The sequence below is a fragment of the Coregonus clupeaformis genome, chromosome 15 (assembly GCF_020615455.1).
Source record: "Coregonus clupeaformis isolate EN_2021a chromosome 15, ASM2061545v1, whole genome shotgun sequence".
Classification (NCBI taxonomy): Eukaryota; Metazoa; Chordata; class Actinopteri; order Salmoniformes; family Salmonidae; genus Coregonus; species Coregonus clupeaformis.
Window position 1 is genome coordinate 56921019 of NC_059206.1, and position 17285 is coordinate 56938303.

General features: G+C 47.5%; 1 protein-coding gene across 1 annotated transcript in view; it reads right to left on the minus strand.

Moving 5' to 3' along the window:
* Window positions 1–287: 287 nt before the first annotated feature.
* Window positions 288–17285, minus strand: part of LOC121582742 (lysosome membrane protein 2-like) — a 78804-nt gene continuing 61806 nt past the window's right edge. The window contains exons 8-12 of the mRNA XM_041898819.1: window positions 13099–13217; window positions 12755–12828; window positions 12498–12549; window positions 12092–12244; window positions 288–740 (exon numbers count right to left, since the gene is read on the minus strand). Coding sequence (XP_041754753.1) covers window positions 633–740; window positions 12092–12244; window positions 12498–12549; window positions 12755–12828; window positions 13099–13217 — 506 coding nt within the window. The 3' untranslated portion in view covers window positions 288–632. The remainder of the gene's footprint in view (window positions 741–12091; window positions 12245–12497; window positions 12550–12754; window positions 12829–13098; window positions 13218–17285) is intronic.

The following is a 17285-nucleotide window of genomic DNA, read 5'->3' on the forward strand; positions in this document are numbered from 1 at the left end:
GGCATAGTTCCTAGCATAGTACCTGAATGAATATACTCACACCTTTAGGACACACATGGAGTAGGGCCGGTTTCCCGGACAAAGATTAAGCCAGGTCCTGGACTAAAAAGCTATTTCGTTGGAGATTCTCCATTGAGAGGACTAGGCTGGACCATAGTGTTCAGCTGGATTGCAAAAACATGTTCCCTTCGCTTGCCATCCATAATCATGCAATATAGCGATGGCTTTACTTAGCCCTCCACCTTATTGTTTTCATCCATTCAATCAGGGGCAGAAGGAAGGCTGCATATTTTTGTTACAGGATACTGTCTTTTTATTTACATTACAATGAGATTAGAAGTGCATAACAGGTATCAAACGGTTCAACTTTTAGAGAATGTCTGAAACAGCAGGTCAAAGGGTCATGTATATTATCAACCGATATTACAGGGACTCTTGGAAGATAAGCATCCATTGTGGGTTAAACAGATCCAAACAAACAAACGGGGAGATATCACAATAATAGTGTAACTAGTGTCACATTGATCAACACTATCACTTTGAGGCACAGAGAGGCAACAATCCAGCTCTGAACAGCAACTCACACACAGTAGATCTGTGAGTCTCAACAACAAAAACGTCCCATTCCCTCTTCAAGACTTTTCAATAATGGGAGTCATGCCAATGTAGGTGTTGCCATTTTTTCCCTCACCCTCCTTGTTGCTCACAAGAGAATAAGATGTGTCCTCCTTTGTTGTCGTCTATACATGGAGAGAGTTTAGGGAGGGAGGGAGAGAGTGGAGGGAGAGAAGGAGAGTGGAGGGAGCGAGGGAGTGGAAGGAGTGGATGGAGGAAGTAGAGGGAGGGAGGGAGAGAGTGGAAGGAGGGAGAGAGAGGTTACGGAGTACAATATTAGTGGCAAGACATTGGACAAAAGAGCATTTCAGGATCATAAGCTTTCAGATACAGTATTTGTTGTCCAACCAAGTATGATCTATAGGGACATGTTATGCTGTACAAAGGTCTGGTTTTCTGGATACAGATTGGGCTTAGTCCTGGACAAAAAAACATGGTCAATGGAGAATCTCCATTGAAATAGCATCTTAGTCCAGGACTAAAATTCATCTTTGTTCATAATAATGGCCGGAACGGAGCAAATGGCATAGCATCAAACACCTGGAAACCATGTGTTTGATGTATTTGATACCATTCCACTGATTCCACTCCAGTCATTACCATGAGCCCGTTCTCCCCAATTTAGGTGCCACTGACCTCCTGTGGTGTCCGGGTAAATTCCCCAAAAGAGTTTAGCTTTCAGGATTATCATTAATCAGATTGTTAACATATCAACATATGTTATTCAAAATAGTGCATACTTGTCATCAGTAACAATGTACAGTAAATACTGTTCACTAGCTCAAATATAAGAGAGGATTATGCAAAAACTATTATGCTAATTATAGAAGGCAATGATATAAAGAATCAAGAATAAGTAATACATCTTAATGATAAAGGGAAGAATTATGAATTATTATTAGGACTTACAGGAGCTGAATAGAGAGCTTTGCCAAAAACAATAAGTTTAACTTTGTTCTGAACAGAAACATTATGGAAGCACATGCATACAGTACTCTTACAATGGTTTAAGATGCACTGGTTAAGACATTTACTGAATCATGGTGGCATCACAGTTAAGAAAATGATTAGTTACACAAACATGTTAGTAATTTTAGCATTGTGTTAATGGTGCGCTTAAGACAACTGGAAACTTGTCAAATAAATGTAGGTCAAATCATGACTTCAGTGATCTTCAGGTCAGAAAGTCAGAGTTCTAGAAAGATGCCAGAGTTTCCGACTTGTAATTCCGAGTTGGATGACCGTTCAAAACGTTTTTTTCCCCAGTCGGAGCAAGTTTTTCCCCTGATTTTCCCCTAGAGTCGATTGATGCACCCGTGCATCACACGGTGACATCATTTTGAATATTGAATAGCTCCCCGTGTGTTTAGCCTAGAGACTTACTGTTTCTTGTAGTGGATGCAGCTCAATCCACTATTTTTGCCATAATAAAGTTTGCACCTATTCCATAACATGGGGCTTTTGAAAGTGGCCTTTTTCTACACGAGAGGATCTGGACAAGGAAATCATCACGAAATCATCGAAAGATGAGACTCTCACGAACACGAAAGTGTCGGTTGTTTGGCTCTACGTCATCCATAAGCTTTACGACAGTTCTCTGAATTCTCTGTTGTGGACGTCCCTTCTTATTATACCTCAGTGGGACATTCTCACCGACTCTCAAGACCAAACCGTTGGAGCTACAAACTCATATGTCACCAATATCGAAAGGGGAGACTCTCACGAACTCAAAGGTTGTTCTGCTCTATGACGCACACAAGCTTCAGGGGAGTCATACGAAGGTAACCTAGTATCATACCGGCTGCATTTCTTTATTTTGAGAGTTATATATCTTGAAAACTTGATTGCTTACATGCAAAACATTTGGGGACTATATCATTAATGGACTAATGAAACAAATACCAAAAGATAGTGTTTGGGTGGAATTTTCCTTTAAGTGCTTCATTCAATGTGGATATCAATGTAAACAGCAAATGTGGAGTTGAATGTTGATTTCCTCTGCCCTGGTTGCGAAAGGAAAACATCAACCAGCAAGCTAGCTACTTAGCTAAACAATGGAAGGTGCACAATCCATGGCTACAAAGCTAGCTGGCTAGCTAGCTACAGTTGAAGTTGGAAGTTTACATACACCTTAGCCAAATACATTTAAACTCAGTTTCACAATTCCTGACATTTAATCCTAGTAAAAATTCCCTGTCTTAGGTCAGTTAGGATCACCACTTTATTTTAAGAATGTGAAATGTCAGAATAATAGTAGAGAGAATGATTTATTTCAGCTTTTATTTCTTTCATCACATTCCCATTGGGTCAGACGTTTACATACACTCAATTAGTATTTGGTAGCATTGCCTTTCAATTGTTTAACTTGGGTCAAACGTTTCGGGTATCCTTACTCAAGCTTCCCACAATAAATTGGGTGAATTTTGGCCCATTCCTCCTGACAGAGCTGGTGTAACTGAGTCAGGTTTGTAGGCCTCCTTGCTTGCACACGCCTTTTCAGTTCTGCCCACACATTTTCTATAGGATTGAGGTCAGGGCCTTGTGATGGCCACTCCAATACCTTGACTTTGTTGTCCTTAAGCCATTTTGCCACAACTTTGGAAGTATGCTTGGGGTCATTGTCCATTTGGAAGACCCATTTGCGAACAAGCTTTAAGTTCCTGACTGATGTCTTGAGATGTTGCTTCAATATAACCACATAATTTTCCTTCCTCATGATGCCATCTATTTTGTGAAGTGCACCAGTCCCTCCTGCAGCAAAGCACCCCCACATCATGATGCTGCCACCCCGTTCTTCACGGTTAGGATGGTGTTCTTCGGCTTGCAAGCTACACCATTTTCCTCCAAACATAACGATGGTCATTATGGCAAAATAGTTCTATTTTTGTTTCATCAGACCAGAGGACATTTCTCCAAAAAGTACGATCTTTGTCCCCATGTGCAGTTGCAAACCGTAGTCTGGCCTTTTTATGGCGGTTTTGGAGCAGTGGCTCCTTCCTTGCTGAGCGGCCTTTCAGGTTATGTCGATATAGGACTTGTTTTACTGTGGATATAGATACTTTTGTACCTGTTTCCTCCAGCATCTTCACAAGGTCCTTTGCTGTTGTTCTGGGATTGATTTGCACTTTTCGCACCAAAGTACGTTAATCTCTAGGAGACAGAATGCTTCTCCTTCCTGAGCGGTATGATGGCTGCGTGGTCCCATAGTGTTTATACTTGCGTACTATTGTTTGTACAGATGAACGTGGTACCTTCAGGCGTTTGGAAATTGCTCCCAAGGATGAACCAGACTTGTGGAGGTTAACACATTTTTTTCTGAGGTCTTGGCTGATTTCTTTTGATTTTCCCATGATGTTAAGCAAAGAGGCACTAAGTTTGAAGGTAGGTCTTGAAATACATCCACAGGTACACCTCCAATTGACTCAAATTGGGACAATTAGCCTATCAGAAGCTTCTAAAGCCATGACATCATTTTCTGGAATTTTCCAAGCTGTTTAAAGGCACAGTCAACTTAGTGTATGTAAACTTCTGACCCACTGGAATTGTGATACAGTGAATTATAAGTGAAATAATCTGTCTGTAAACAATTGTTGGAAAAATTACTTGTGTCATGCACAAAGTCGATGTCTTAACTGTCAAGAATGCTGTAGGTGGGTGTAGTGGTGGAATCAAGCGCAGGACACCGAAGTATAGTCCAAAAGACTTTAGTTCAAATTCCAACAAGGAAAATACGAACAAAACTTGCCCGAAGGTGAAACTACGCACGAAGGCGACACAAACAAAAGGCGCACTAAACATGTGCGTAAACGCTCCAACACAGTGGAGTGAAACTCAACCGAGCGAAAATATAAGCACAACACACGACAGAAAATAATCACACACAAACACAGACACACCCAACGAGACTTAAATAGAACACTAATCAATCAATCAATCAATTTTATTTTATATAGCCCTTCTTACATCAGCTAATATCTCGAAGTGCTGTACAGAAACCCAGCCTAAAACCCCAAACAGCTAGTAATGCAGGTGTAGAAGCACGGTGGCTAGGAAAAACTCCCTAGAAAGGCCAAAACCTAGGAAGAAACCTAGAGAGGAACCAGGCTATGAGGGGTGGCCAGTCCTCTTCTGGCTGTGCCGGGTGGAGATTATAACAGAACCATGCCAAGATGTTCAAAAATGTTCATAAGTGACAAGCATGGTCAAATAATAATCAGGAATAAATCTCAGTTGGCTTTTCATAGCCGATCATTAAGAGTTGAAAACAGCAGGTCTGGGACAGGTAGGGGTTCCATAACCGCAGGCAGAACAGTTGAAACTGGAATAGCAGCAAGGCCAGGCGGACTGGGGACAGCAAGGAGTCACCACGGCCGGTAGTCCCGACGTATGGTCCTAGGGCTCATGAGGACTAACTAGACACAGGTGTACAACATTAAGACCAAACCAAACGAACATGAAACATAGATCGGTGGCAGCTAGTACTCCGGGGACGACGACCGCCGATGCCTGCCCGAACCAGGAGGAGGAGCAGCCTCGGCTGAAACCGTGACAGTACCCCCCCCTTGACGGGGACGACCAGGAGGACGCGGAGCAGGGCACGCGGGATGGTCCCGGTGGAACTCCGACAGGAGAGATGGGTCTAGGATGTCCCTCCGCGGCACCCAGCACCGCTCCTCCGGGCCGTACCCCTCCCACTCCACGAGATACTGGAGACCCCCCATCCGGCGTCTGGAGTCCAAGATGGACCGAACGGTGTACGCCGGAGCCCCCTCGATGTCCAATTGGGGGCGGAGGAGTCTCTCCTATCTCATTGTCCTGGAGTGGACCAGCTACCACCGGCCTGAGAAGAGACACATGGAACGAGGGGTTAATATTCTTATATTCAACAGGTAGATGTAACCTATAACACACCTCGTTCAATCTTCTCAGGACTTTAAAGGGCCCCACAAACCGCCGACCCAGCTTCCGGCAGGGCAGGCGGAGGGGCAGGTTTCTGGTAGAGAGCCAGACTCGATCTCCGGGTGCGTACACCGACCCCTCACTGCGGTGGAGATCGGCGCTCACCTTGTGACGAAGGACGGCCCGCTGCAGGTGGACGTGGGCAGCGTTCCACGTCGCTTCCGAGCGCCTCATCCAATCATCCACCGCAGGGGCCTCGATCTGGCTCTGCTGCCATGGTGCCAGAACCGGCTGGTAACCCAATACACATTGGAAAGGGGTTAGGTTAGTAGAGGAGTGGCGGAGAGAGTTCTGGGCCATCTCGGCCCAGGGAATGTAACGCGCCCACTACTCAGGCCGGTCCTGGCAATACGACCTCAGAAACCTACCCACATCCTGGTTAACACGTTCTACCTGCCCGTTACTCTCCGGGTGGTACCCCGAGGTAAGGCTAACCGAGACCCCCAGACGCTCCATAAACGCTCTCCACACACGGGAGGTAAACTGAGGGCCTCGATCAGACACTATATCCTCGGGGACCCCGTAATGCCGGAAGACGTGGGTAAATAGGGCCTCCGCGGTCTGTAGGGCAGTAGGAAGACCCGACATAGGGAGAAGACGACAGGCCTTAGAGAACCGGTCCACAACGACCAGGATGGTGGTATTCCCCTGAGAGAGGGGAAGGTCTGTTACAAAATCCACCGAGAGGTGGGACCATGGTCGTTGTGGAACGGGTAGGGGCTGTAACTTACCCCTGGGCAGATGTCGGGGCGCCTTACACTGGGCGCACACCGAGCAGGAGGAGACGTAAACCCTCACATCCCTAGCCAAAGTAGGCCACCAGTATTTAGTGCTAAGGCAATGCACTGTCCGGCCAATACCCGGATGTCCAGAGGAGGGTGACGTGTGAGCCCAGTAGATGAGTCGATCCCGAATCTCGAGCGGAACGTACCTCCGACCCTCAGGACATTGTGGAGGGCTGGGGTCTGTACGCAACGCTCGCTCAATCTCGGCATCGACCTCCCACACCACCGGTGCCACAAGGCAAGACTCCGGTAGTATGGGAGTAGGCTCAACGGACCTCTCCTCCGTGTCATACCGCCGGGACAGTGCATCTGCCTTACCATTCTGGGACCCAGGGATGTACGTGATTTTAAATACGAACCTGGTGAGAAACATACTCCATCGAGCCTGGCGAGGGTTCAGTCTCCTCGCTGCCCGGATGTACTCCAGGTTCCGATGGTCAGTCAAAATGAGGAAAGGGTGTTGAGCCCCCTCAAGCCAATGCCTCCACACCTTAAGGGCTTGAACTACAGCTCCCTGTCCCCAACGTCATAGTTACGCTCCGCCGGGCTGAGCTTTTTGGAGTAAAAAGCACAGGGGCGGAGTTTAGGTGGCGAGCCGGACCGTTGAGAGAGAACGGCCCCTATACCAGCCTCAGATGCGTCCACCTCAACCTGAAATGGAATTGTGGGATCCGGATGCGCCAGCACCGGAGCCGACGTAAACAGGTCCTTCAGTCTCCCAAAGGCCCTGTCCGCATCAGCTGACCACTGCAGGCGCACCGGACCCCCCTTCAGAAGGGACGTGATGGGAGCTGCCACCTGTCCAAAACCCCGGATAAACCTCCGGTAGTAATTCGCAAAGCCCAAGAACTGCTGCACCTCTTTTACAGTGGTTGGAGTTTGCCAATTACGCACAGCGGACACACGATCCACCTCCATTCTCACCCCTGACGCGGACAACCGATAACCCAAAAAAGGAGACCGACTCCTGGAAAAACAGACATTTCTCTGCCTTGACATATAGGTCGTGCTCCAACAGCCTCCTCAATACACGTCGCACCAGGGTTATATGCTCGGCTCGGGTAGACGAGTACACCAGAATATCATCAATGTACACGACCACCCCTTGTCCCTGCATATCCCGGAAAATGTCATCTACGAAGGATTGGAAGACTGATGGAGCATTCATCAACCCATATGGCATGACAAGATACTCGAAATGACCTGACGTGGTACTAAACGCCGTTTTCCATTCATCGCCCTCCCTAATGCGCACCAAGTTATACGCGCTCCTGAGATCCAATTTTGTGAAAACCGCGCCCCATGCAATGACTCCGTCATGGTCGCAATCAGAGGGAGTGGATAACTGTATTTCACAGTAATCTGATTGAGACCACGGTAATCAATGCACGGGCGCAACCCTCCATCTTTCTTTTTCACAAAAAAGAAACTCGAAGAGGCGGGGGAAATGGAAGGCCGAATGTATCCCTGTCTCAAAGATTCGGCTATGTAAGTCTCCATAGCTTTCCTCTCCTCTTGAGACAAAGGATACACATGGCTCCGTGGGAGCGCTGCTCCTGCCTGGAGATCAATCGCACAATCCCCCTGTCTATGGGGAGGCAACTGCGTCGCCCTAGTTTTGCTAAACACAAGAGCTAAATCCCCATATTCAGGCGGAATGTGCAGTGCGGGCACTTGGTTTGGACTTTCCACCGAAGTCGCCCCCACGGAAACACCCAGACATCGCCCCTCACACTGAGCAGACCACCCATCGAGAGCCCTCTGTTGCCATGAAATAGCAGGGTTATGGGTGCTTAACCAGGGAATCCCCAGCACCACTGGGTACGCAGGAGAGTCGATCAGATACAGCTGTATAGTCTCTTCATGACCCCCCTGCGCACACATCCTAAGCGGCGCTGTGACCTCCCTGATCAACCCCGACCCCAACTGGCGGCTATCTAAGGCATGTACGGGAAAAGGTTTGTCAACCGGCAGGAGAGGGATCCCTAACTCTAAACAAAACTTTCGATCAACAAAATTCCCAGCTGCGCCTGAATCTACTAGCGCCTTATGCTGGGAATGAGGTGCAACCTGTGGAAAACCAACAGGTATACAAAAGTGCGCAACAGAAAGCTCTGGGTAAGCGGGGCGTCTACTCACCTGGGAGGCCCCCCCAGTGCGTGGCCTGTTGTCCTCTCCCTCGGAGAACCCTCCCCAGCACCTGGCCGCAGTGTGCCCTCCACGACCGCACTTGGTGCAGGTGACAGGCCCCCTCGGGCTCTTCCTCCTCCGCTCTCTAGCGCCAGCGCCCCCGAGCTCCATGGGGCACGGCTCAGAGGCGCTGGAGGGTGAAATGGACGGACCCCCCTCGGAACGTCCGCGGGTAGCTAGCAGGTTATCCAGCCTGATGGACATGTCGACCAACTGATCGAACGAGAGGCTGGTGTCCCTACAGGCCAGCTCCCGACGGACGTCCTCGCGAAGACTACATCTGTAGTGATCGACGAGAGCCCGCTCATTCCACCCTGCATCTGCCGCTAGAGTACGGAATTCTAGGGCGAACTCCTGGGCACTCCTCCTCCCCTGCCGGAGGAAGACCAGACGCTCCCCCGCCGCTTTCCCCTCCGGGGGATGGTCAAACACCGCCCTGAAGCGGCGGGAGAACTCGTCGTAGGTGATGGTATCCGCGTCGATCCTCCTCCACTCCGCGTTGGCCCATTCCAACGCCTTCCCGGAAAGGCAGGAGATCAGGGCGGACACGCTCTCATGTCCCGAGGGCGCCGGGTGCACGGTGGCCAGGTACAGCTCCACCTGGAGAAGGAATCCCTGACACCCGGCCGCGGTCCCATCGTAGGCCCTCGGGAGCGAGAGTCGAACTCCTCTCGGTTCCGGAACGGGAATGGGCTGACTGGCCGATGGTGCGGGCAGGGAGGATGGCGGTGGAGGAGTCCCCCAGCCTCGGATGGTGGTGATCACCTCCTGCAGTGCGGACCCCATCTGCAGGATCTGGTCACTTTGTTCCCGGACCTTGTCCTCCAGCGTCGCCTGGGCTGCTGCGGCTCCTGCTGATTCCATTCTTTATGGTGTGTGATTCTGTCAAGAATGCTGTAGGTGGGTGTAGTGGTGGAATCAAGCGCAGGACACCGAAGTATAGTCCAAAAGACTTTAGTTCAAATTCCAACAAGGAAAATACGAACAAAACTTGCCCGAAGGCGAAACTACGCACGAAGGCGACACAAACAAAAGGCGCACTAAACATGTGCGTAAACGCTCCAACACAGTGGAGTGAAACTCAACCGAGCGAAAATACAAGCACAACACACGACAGAAAATAATCACACACAAACACAGACACACCCAACGAGACTTAAATAGAACACTAATGAGGACTAACTAGACACAGGTGTACAACATCAAGACCAAACCAAACGAACATGAAACATAGATCGGTGGCAGCTAGTACTCCGGGGACGACGACCGCCGATGCCTGCCTGAACCAGGAGGAGGAGCAGCCTCGGCCGAAACCGTGACATTAACTGACTTGCCAAAACTATATTTTGTTAACAAGAAATTTGTGGAGTGGTTGAAAAACTAGTTTTAATGACTCCAACCTAAGTGTATGTAAACTTCCTACTTCAACTGTACCTACTCTGTAAATTAGCTTGTTGTGCTAGAAAGTAATAAAAACCAGTTGAGAAAAAGGTAACTAAAAAAAAAGTGTTTTATTATGTTCTGAATAAATGTCTTTCTCCTGTCTTGAATGTAGAAGTTCTATTTTGCTATATCCCAAAAATAAATACGATCTCTTTGAGGAGATGTTCAGTCAGTGAATCAGGTAATCTCCATGGTAACCAGAAACTCTTTCTGCCATACATGAATTCAAACTACCGTAAACCCCCTTAATAAGTATGCCCTTACCTAAAGAAAACTCTTAAACAATTACCTTAGGTAAGGGGAAAGGATTACTTAAGGGAAAGACTTAAGATGTTTTATGCAACCGGGCCCAGGACTTATTCTTGACCATGTGATTTGACCAGGAAAAACTCTGGGCCCTAACTATAGTACAGTGAGGGAAAAAAGTATTTGATCCCCTGCTGATTTTGTACGTTTGCCCACTGACAAAGAAATGATCAGTCTATAATTTTAATGGTAGGTTTATTTGAACAGTGAGAGACAGAATAACAACAAAAAAATCCAGAAAAACGCATGTCAAAAATGTTATAAATTGATTTGCATTTTAGTGAGGGAAATAAGTATTTGACCCCTCTGCAAAACATGACTTAGTACTTGGTGGCAAAACCCTTGTTGGCAATCACAGAGGTCAGACGTTTCTTGTAGTTGGCCACCAGGTTTGCACACATCTCAGGAGGGATTTTATCCCACTCCTCTTTGCAGATCTTCTCCAAGTCATTAAGGTTTCGAGCCTGACGTTTGGCAACTCGAACCTTCAGCTCCCTCCACAGATGTTCTATGGGATTAAGGTCTGGAGACTGGCTAGGCCACTCCAGGACCTTAATGTGCTTCTTCATGAGCCACTCCTTTGTTGCCTTGGCCGTGTGTTTTGGGTCATTGTCATGCATATTTTACCCATCCACGACCCATTTTCAGTCATTTTCAGTGCAGGATTTCAGTCCTTCACGGCTTAGTGTGTTACCAATTGTTTTCTTGGTGACTATAGTCCCAGCTCCCTTGAGATCAGTGACAAGATCCTCCCGTCTAGTTCTGTGCTGATTCCTCACCGTTCTCATGATCATTGCAACTCCACGAGGTGAGATCTTGCATGGAGCCCCAGGCCAAGGGAGATTGACAGTTCTTTTGTGTTTCTTCCATTTGCGAATAATCGCACCAACTGTTGTCACCTTCTCACCAAGCTGCTTGGTGATGGTCTTGTAGCCCATTCCAGCCTTGTGTAGGTCTACAATCTTGTCCCTGACATCCTTTGAGAGCTATTTGGTCTCGGCCATGGTGGAGAGTTTGGAATCTGATTGATTGATTGCTTCTGTGGACAGGTGTCTTTTATACAGGTAACAAACTGAGATTAGGAGCACTCCCTTTAAGAGTGTGCTCCTAATCTCAGCTCGTCACCTGTATAAAAGACACCTGGGAGCCAGAAATTGTCCTCCCGAGTGGCGCAGTGGTCTAAAGCACTGCATCGCAGTGCTAGCTGTGCCACTAGAGATCCTGGTTCAAATCCAGGCTCTGTCGTAGCTGGCCGTGACCGGGAGACCCATGGGGCGACGCACAATTGGCCCAGTGTCGTCCAGGGTAGGGGAGGGAATGGCCGTCAGGGATGTAGCTCAGTTGGTAGAGCATGGCATTTGCAACGCCAGGGTTGTAGGTTCGATTCCAGTATAACAAATAAAAATGTATGCACTCACTAACTGTAAGCCGCTCTGGATCAGAGTGTCTGCTAAATGACAAAAATGTAAATGTAGAAGTCTTTCTGATTGAGAGGGGGTCAAATACTTATTTCCCTCATTAAAATGCAAATCAATTTATAACATTTTTGACATGCGTTTTTCTGGATCTTTTGGTTGTTATTCTGTCTCTCACTGTTCAAATAAACTTACCATTAAAATTATATTCTGATAATTTCTTTGTCAGTGGGCAAACGTAGAAAATCAGCAGGGGATCAAATACTTCTTTCCCTCACTGTATATTGATTAGAGGACATGTTGTTCTGCTTCTCCCTTACTGTACATCTCCCTCGGCTAGGCCCTCAACACTCCCACAGACACACAGGTCAGTGGTACCTTCTGTTTGCATTCACGGACGACGAGGCAGATGAACACCAGCAGCAGGATGGCCCCCAGACCAACAATGATGAGAGGGAAGTTGGACACCAACGTCACCATCAGCAACAGCTTTTGGAGATTCGCAGCCGACGTGTCGTCTATCACCACCGTCTGAAGAAGGGGGTAAAGAAGGTGCATAACATATCAGTAGAGAGAGTAGACACTGTAAACTCACTGACAGTCTACTATCTGGGGGTGTCACTCACAGCACAATGCTCTGTAACGTGATACAGTACAATCGAAAAGGACAAAGTTGTCATTGCAAATTTGCGATCAATGCTCAGATTAAAACATATTTTCTGATTTCAAATTTCATATTCTCCCAAAGTTGTATGTTTTTGTGGAGTTGATGTGATCTTCTTACCTCATTGATAAACATGACAGGGAAGATGGTCTCATTCAGGGATTTGGTTTTCCTGTGAAGGAGAAGAGATTGTAAGAAAATCATTAAACAAAGGAAGGAAATAATATAGAAATAATAAAGAGTATATCAGTAGTTGAACTTGGTGGTTGTAATATGGAAATCATTAAACAATGGAAGGAAATCATATAAAAACAAAGATTATAAAAGCCTTTAGCTATTTGAACTTGGGTTGTGGTTGTGGATTTGTGATATCTCACGGGAAGCCAGAGATTCTGTTGATGAGGATGTTGATCTGAGCCCTCTTACTGGCACGGATAGGAATACCAGTGGTCTGGAAGTGTAGAATAACACATACACACTTGATGAGCCATGTGAACTGCAGGTGTAACGCTCAATGTACTGGATACATGATTTATATCTAGGTTAAACATGAATAAAAATAGGCTGGTAGGTTGGGAACATTATTTCATATTTTACAGTTGGTGCAATTCTCTATTCCACAAATGTAGCACTAGATCGTGCAACAATGCATTTTAAAGTAAATTATCTATTATACTCTAGGGCAGACCCCCAGAGAAGTGAATGCTAGAGGTTTGTGTACCGGGTTCAGGTCCAGGTAGGTCTGGTGGTGATCTCTCACAGGATTCAGTCCTTCAATGGCGTTAGAGTACTTCTCTTCGCCCAGGTAGAAATGAGGAAAGGACGCCACCACTGGAGCACCTGGAAAGGGAGGAGAAGTTAAGTGACTGGATACTGGGAGAAACTCTGTGATGATGGGAAAAAGGAGAGGCTGTTCAAGCTCAGTGAGGAAGAAATCAAATGTGATTGGATCCTCTTGTTTGAAATATATAAGCAGAATATGTAAAATGTGAATGGGCAGAAAAAGAAACAAACCCTTGAGGTGCAGCTAATACTACCGCAACACACAAGACCAATAAAACCACAACCTGAACAGTGTAGTTCTCAGGTGGTAGGGGCCTAAATACGCAGCACTGTTATCATTCACCAGAGCAACTACAAAACAACAAAAGGGTTAAGACAAAACAGCAGTTGGCCTCTAACTTCCCAGCTTACTGAGAAGAGACCTCCAACTGGGCACACACTGGTTGAATAAACGTTGTTATCAAGTAATTTCAATGAAGGAGGCTTTGTCCTTGAAAGAGTGTTGTGATAGGATATGTCCCTCTCCCCTCAGAGCACGGCTAGTCATTCTATAGGTTCTATAGTTGCCATGGCGCCTAGTGGCAGCCTAAGCAGAGAACTCATGTAAATTCTGTACATATTTAATTATATTTAATCATTTTCATGTACATTTTTATTTCTCAGTAGCTAAATGAGTGCAGATCAAGTCTTGATATCATGAATTGGATTCCTGCCCATAAATTGATGAAAATCAGCGTTGTCAACAAGCTAGTTAATGCTTGTTAGCCAGTGTGTGTTTTAATTTGAATTACATCTACTGACATTGGGTTGTTTTTCACCAACGGTGAGGAGGAGGATATGCATGCAGAGTTGGCATTGGGCCAGCTTTTTCATTGCTCAGGAGGATACTTCTGAAGTAAGGAGTGGGCTGTACTCTGTGGGGAGCTCAAACTTAATCACAGAGTCCCAATAATGAGTATCTGCAGACGGCGGAGACACCCTGATGACATCGAGCTGCCTGCCTGCCCTTGCACATGCTGACCACCACCTCCGACCACCACCTACGCTGTCAATCTAGCTGTGAGCTTCTGGATCTTCTCATGACCACAGCTGTCCATCTGGAGGCTTCAAGAAGCACTCAGACTTGATCTAGCTATTGTTGTTTCTGTGGGTCAGGAGAATATTCCATCAACGAAACCCTAAACATACACAGAACAAGGTCGCCATGTTCTCAAAATATATTTACATTTGACATTTTATTCATTTAGCAGACGCTCTTATCCAGATATATGATATTAATGTTCAAGACACACTTCATGGGAACGTTGCAGGAACATTTCTGTGTATCAGTTGTCAGGATGACGTCATGTGATGTGCCAAATAAACAAAATCATTACACATCACACCTTGTTTCTGTTGCCAAGCTAATCAAAGTCCTGATTGGTGAACCACTGATAGCTCTTTGTCTAGTTAGGGACACTTTCACAAACAGTGCTTTTAACATACATTGTTTTCAACTTACATATTTGACATTGATGATTACGTTATGCACATTCATTTACAGTTGAAGTCGGAAGTTTACATACACTTAGGTTGGAGTCATTAAAACTCGTTTTTCAACCACTCCACACATTTCTTGTTAGCAAACTATAGTTTTGGCAAGTCGGTTAGGACATCTACTTTGTGCATGTGTCACGTCCGTCTATGAAATAGGACCAAAGCGCAGCGTTGGGGAGTGAACATGATGATTTTAATTAAATGCTCACAACAACAAAAACAATAAACAACGAAAGCGTGACGTCTAGTGTACAACACGCACACACACGAACAAAATCCCACAACCCGAAAGGAAAACAGATAGATTAAATATGGCTCCCAATCAGAGACAAACAGCCGACAGCTGACACTCGTTTGCCTCTGATTGGGAGTCACACCGGCAAACATAGAAAATAAACCACCTAGAACACCCACCAGAGAAACCGAAAACATAGAATGAACACACCCTGGTTCAACATAATGAGTCCCCGAACCAGGGTGTGACAGTACCCCCCCCTAAAGGCGCGGACTGTGACCGCGCCTAAATACGAGCAAAACAGGGGAGGGCTGGGTGGGCATTCTTCCTCGGCGGCGGCTCCGGATCCGGGCTTGATCCCCACTCCCTCTCCAACCCCCAAAGTACTCCTGGTCCTGTCTAGCCCCGCTGGCCGGAGCCGGACTGACGACACGCGCCCCTGGCTTGGTGCGTGGAGCAGGAATGGACCGGAATGGGCTGGCGACGCACACCACTGACTTGGTGCGGAGAGCAGGGACGAGCCGGACAGGGCTGACGAGACGCACCACAGACTTGGTGCGGGAAGCTTGGATGGGCCGGACTGGGCTGGCGACGCGCACCGTATCCCTGGTGCGAGTGGCCGGAACAGGCCGGGTCGGGCTGGCGACGCGCACCGTATCCTTGGTGCGAGTGGCCGGAACAGGCCGGGTCGGGCTGGCGACGCGCGACCGTATCCCTGGTGCGAGTGGCGGAACAGGCCGAGTCGGGCTGGCGACGCGCACCGTATCCCTGGTGCGAAAGTGGCCGGAACAGGCCGGGTCGGGCTGGCGACGCGCACCGTATCCCTGGTGCGAGTGGCCGGAACAGGCCGGTCGGGCTGGCGACGCGCACCGTATCCCTGGTGCAGTGGCGGAACAGGCCGGACCCGGGCTGGCGACGCGCACCACCGGCACGATGCGAGGAACAGGAACAGGCCGGCCCGTACTGGAGACACACACCACTGGCCCTACGCAGAGATCAGGAACGGGCCGGACCGGACTGGACACACACCCCAGTACCTCTCGCCGTGCCTCCACACTATCCCTCTCCTCTGTGACCAGTGGCCCCCTTAACCTGGCGGCCTCCTCTTCACACCCGCTGGACCGCTCCATCGCGGCCTCCTGCTGCCCCGTCGTCCACGTCGTGAGCCCCCTAAAAATTTTCTGGGGGTCTTCCCAGGCCTCCAACATTCTCTCCCATCTCTCGCTCCTCTGTCTCCAACCCTCTTCACTCAGCTCCTCCATGGGCTTGACCCAATCGAAGCTGCCACGGAGATTTATACGCGGTGGCTCTTCGACACGCTGCTTGGTCTGGTCTTGGTGGGATTTTCTGTCACGTCCGTCTATGAAATAGGACCAAAGCGCAGCGTTGGGAGTGAACATGATGATTTTAATTAAATGCTCACAACAACAAAAACAATAAACAACGAAAGCGTGACGTCTAGTGTACAACACGCACACACACGAACAAAATCCCACAACCCGAAAGGAAAACAGATAGATTAAATATGGCTCCCAATCAGAGACAAACAGCCGACAGCTGACACTCGTTTGCCTCTGATTGGGAGTCACACCGCAAACATAGAAAATAAACCACCTAGAACACCCACCAGAGAAACCGAAAACATAGAATGAACACACCCTGGTTCAACATAATGAGTCCCCGAACCAGGGTGTGACAGCATGACACAAGTAATTTTTCCAACAATTGTTTACAGACAGATTATTTCACTTATAATTCACTGTATCACAATTCCAGTGTGTCAGAAGTTTAAATACACTAAGTTGACTGTGCCTTTAAACAGCTTGGAAAATTCCAGAAAATGATGCCATGGCTTTAGAAGCTTTTGATAGGCTAATTGACATCATTTGAGTCAATTGGAGGTGTACCTGTGGATGTATTTCAAGGCCTACCTTCAAACTCAGTGCCTCTTTGCTTGACATCATGGGAAAATCAGCCAAGACCTCAACAAAAAAATGTTGTAGACCTCCACAAGTCTGGTTCATCCTTGGGAGCAATTTCCAAACGCCTGAAGGTACCACGTTCATCTGTACAAACAATAGTACGCAAGTATAAGCACCATGGGACCACGCAGCCGTCATACCGCTCAGGAAGGAGACGCGTTTTGTCTCCTAGAGATGAACGTACTTTGGTGCGAAAAGTGCAAATCAATCCCAGAACAACAGCAAAGGACCTTGTGAGGATGCTGGTGGAAACAGGTACAAAAGTATCTATATCCACAGTAAAACGAGTCCTATATCAACATAACCTGAAAGGCCGCTCAGCAAGGAAGGAGCCAATGCTCCAAAACCATCATAAAAAATCCAGACTATAGT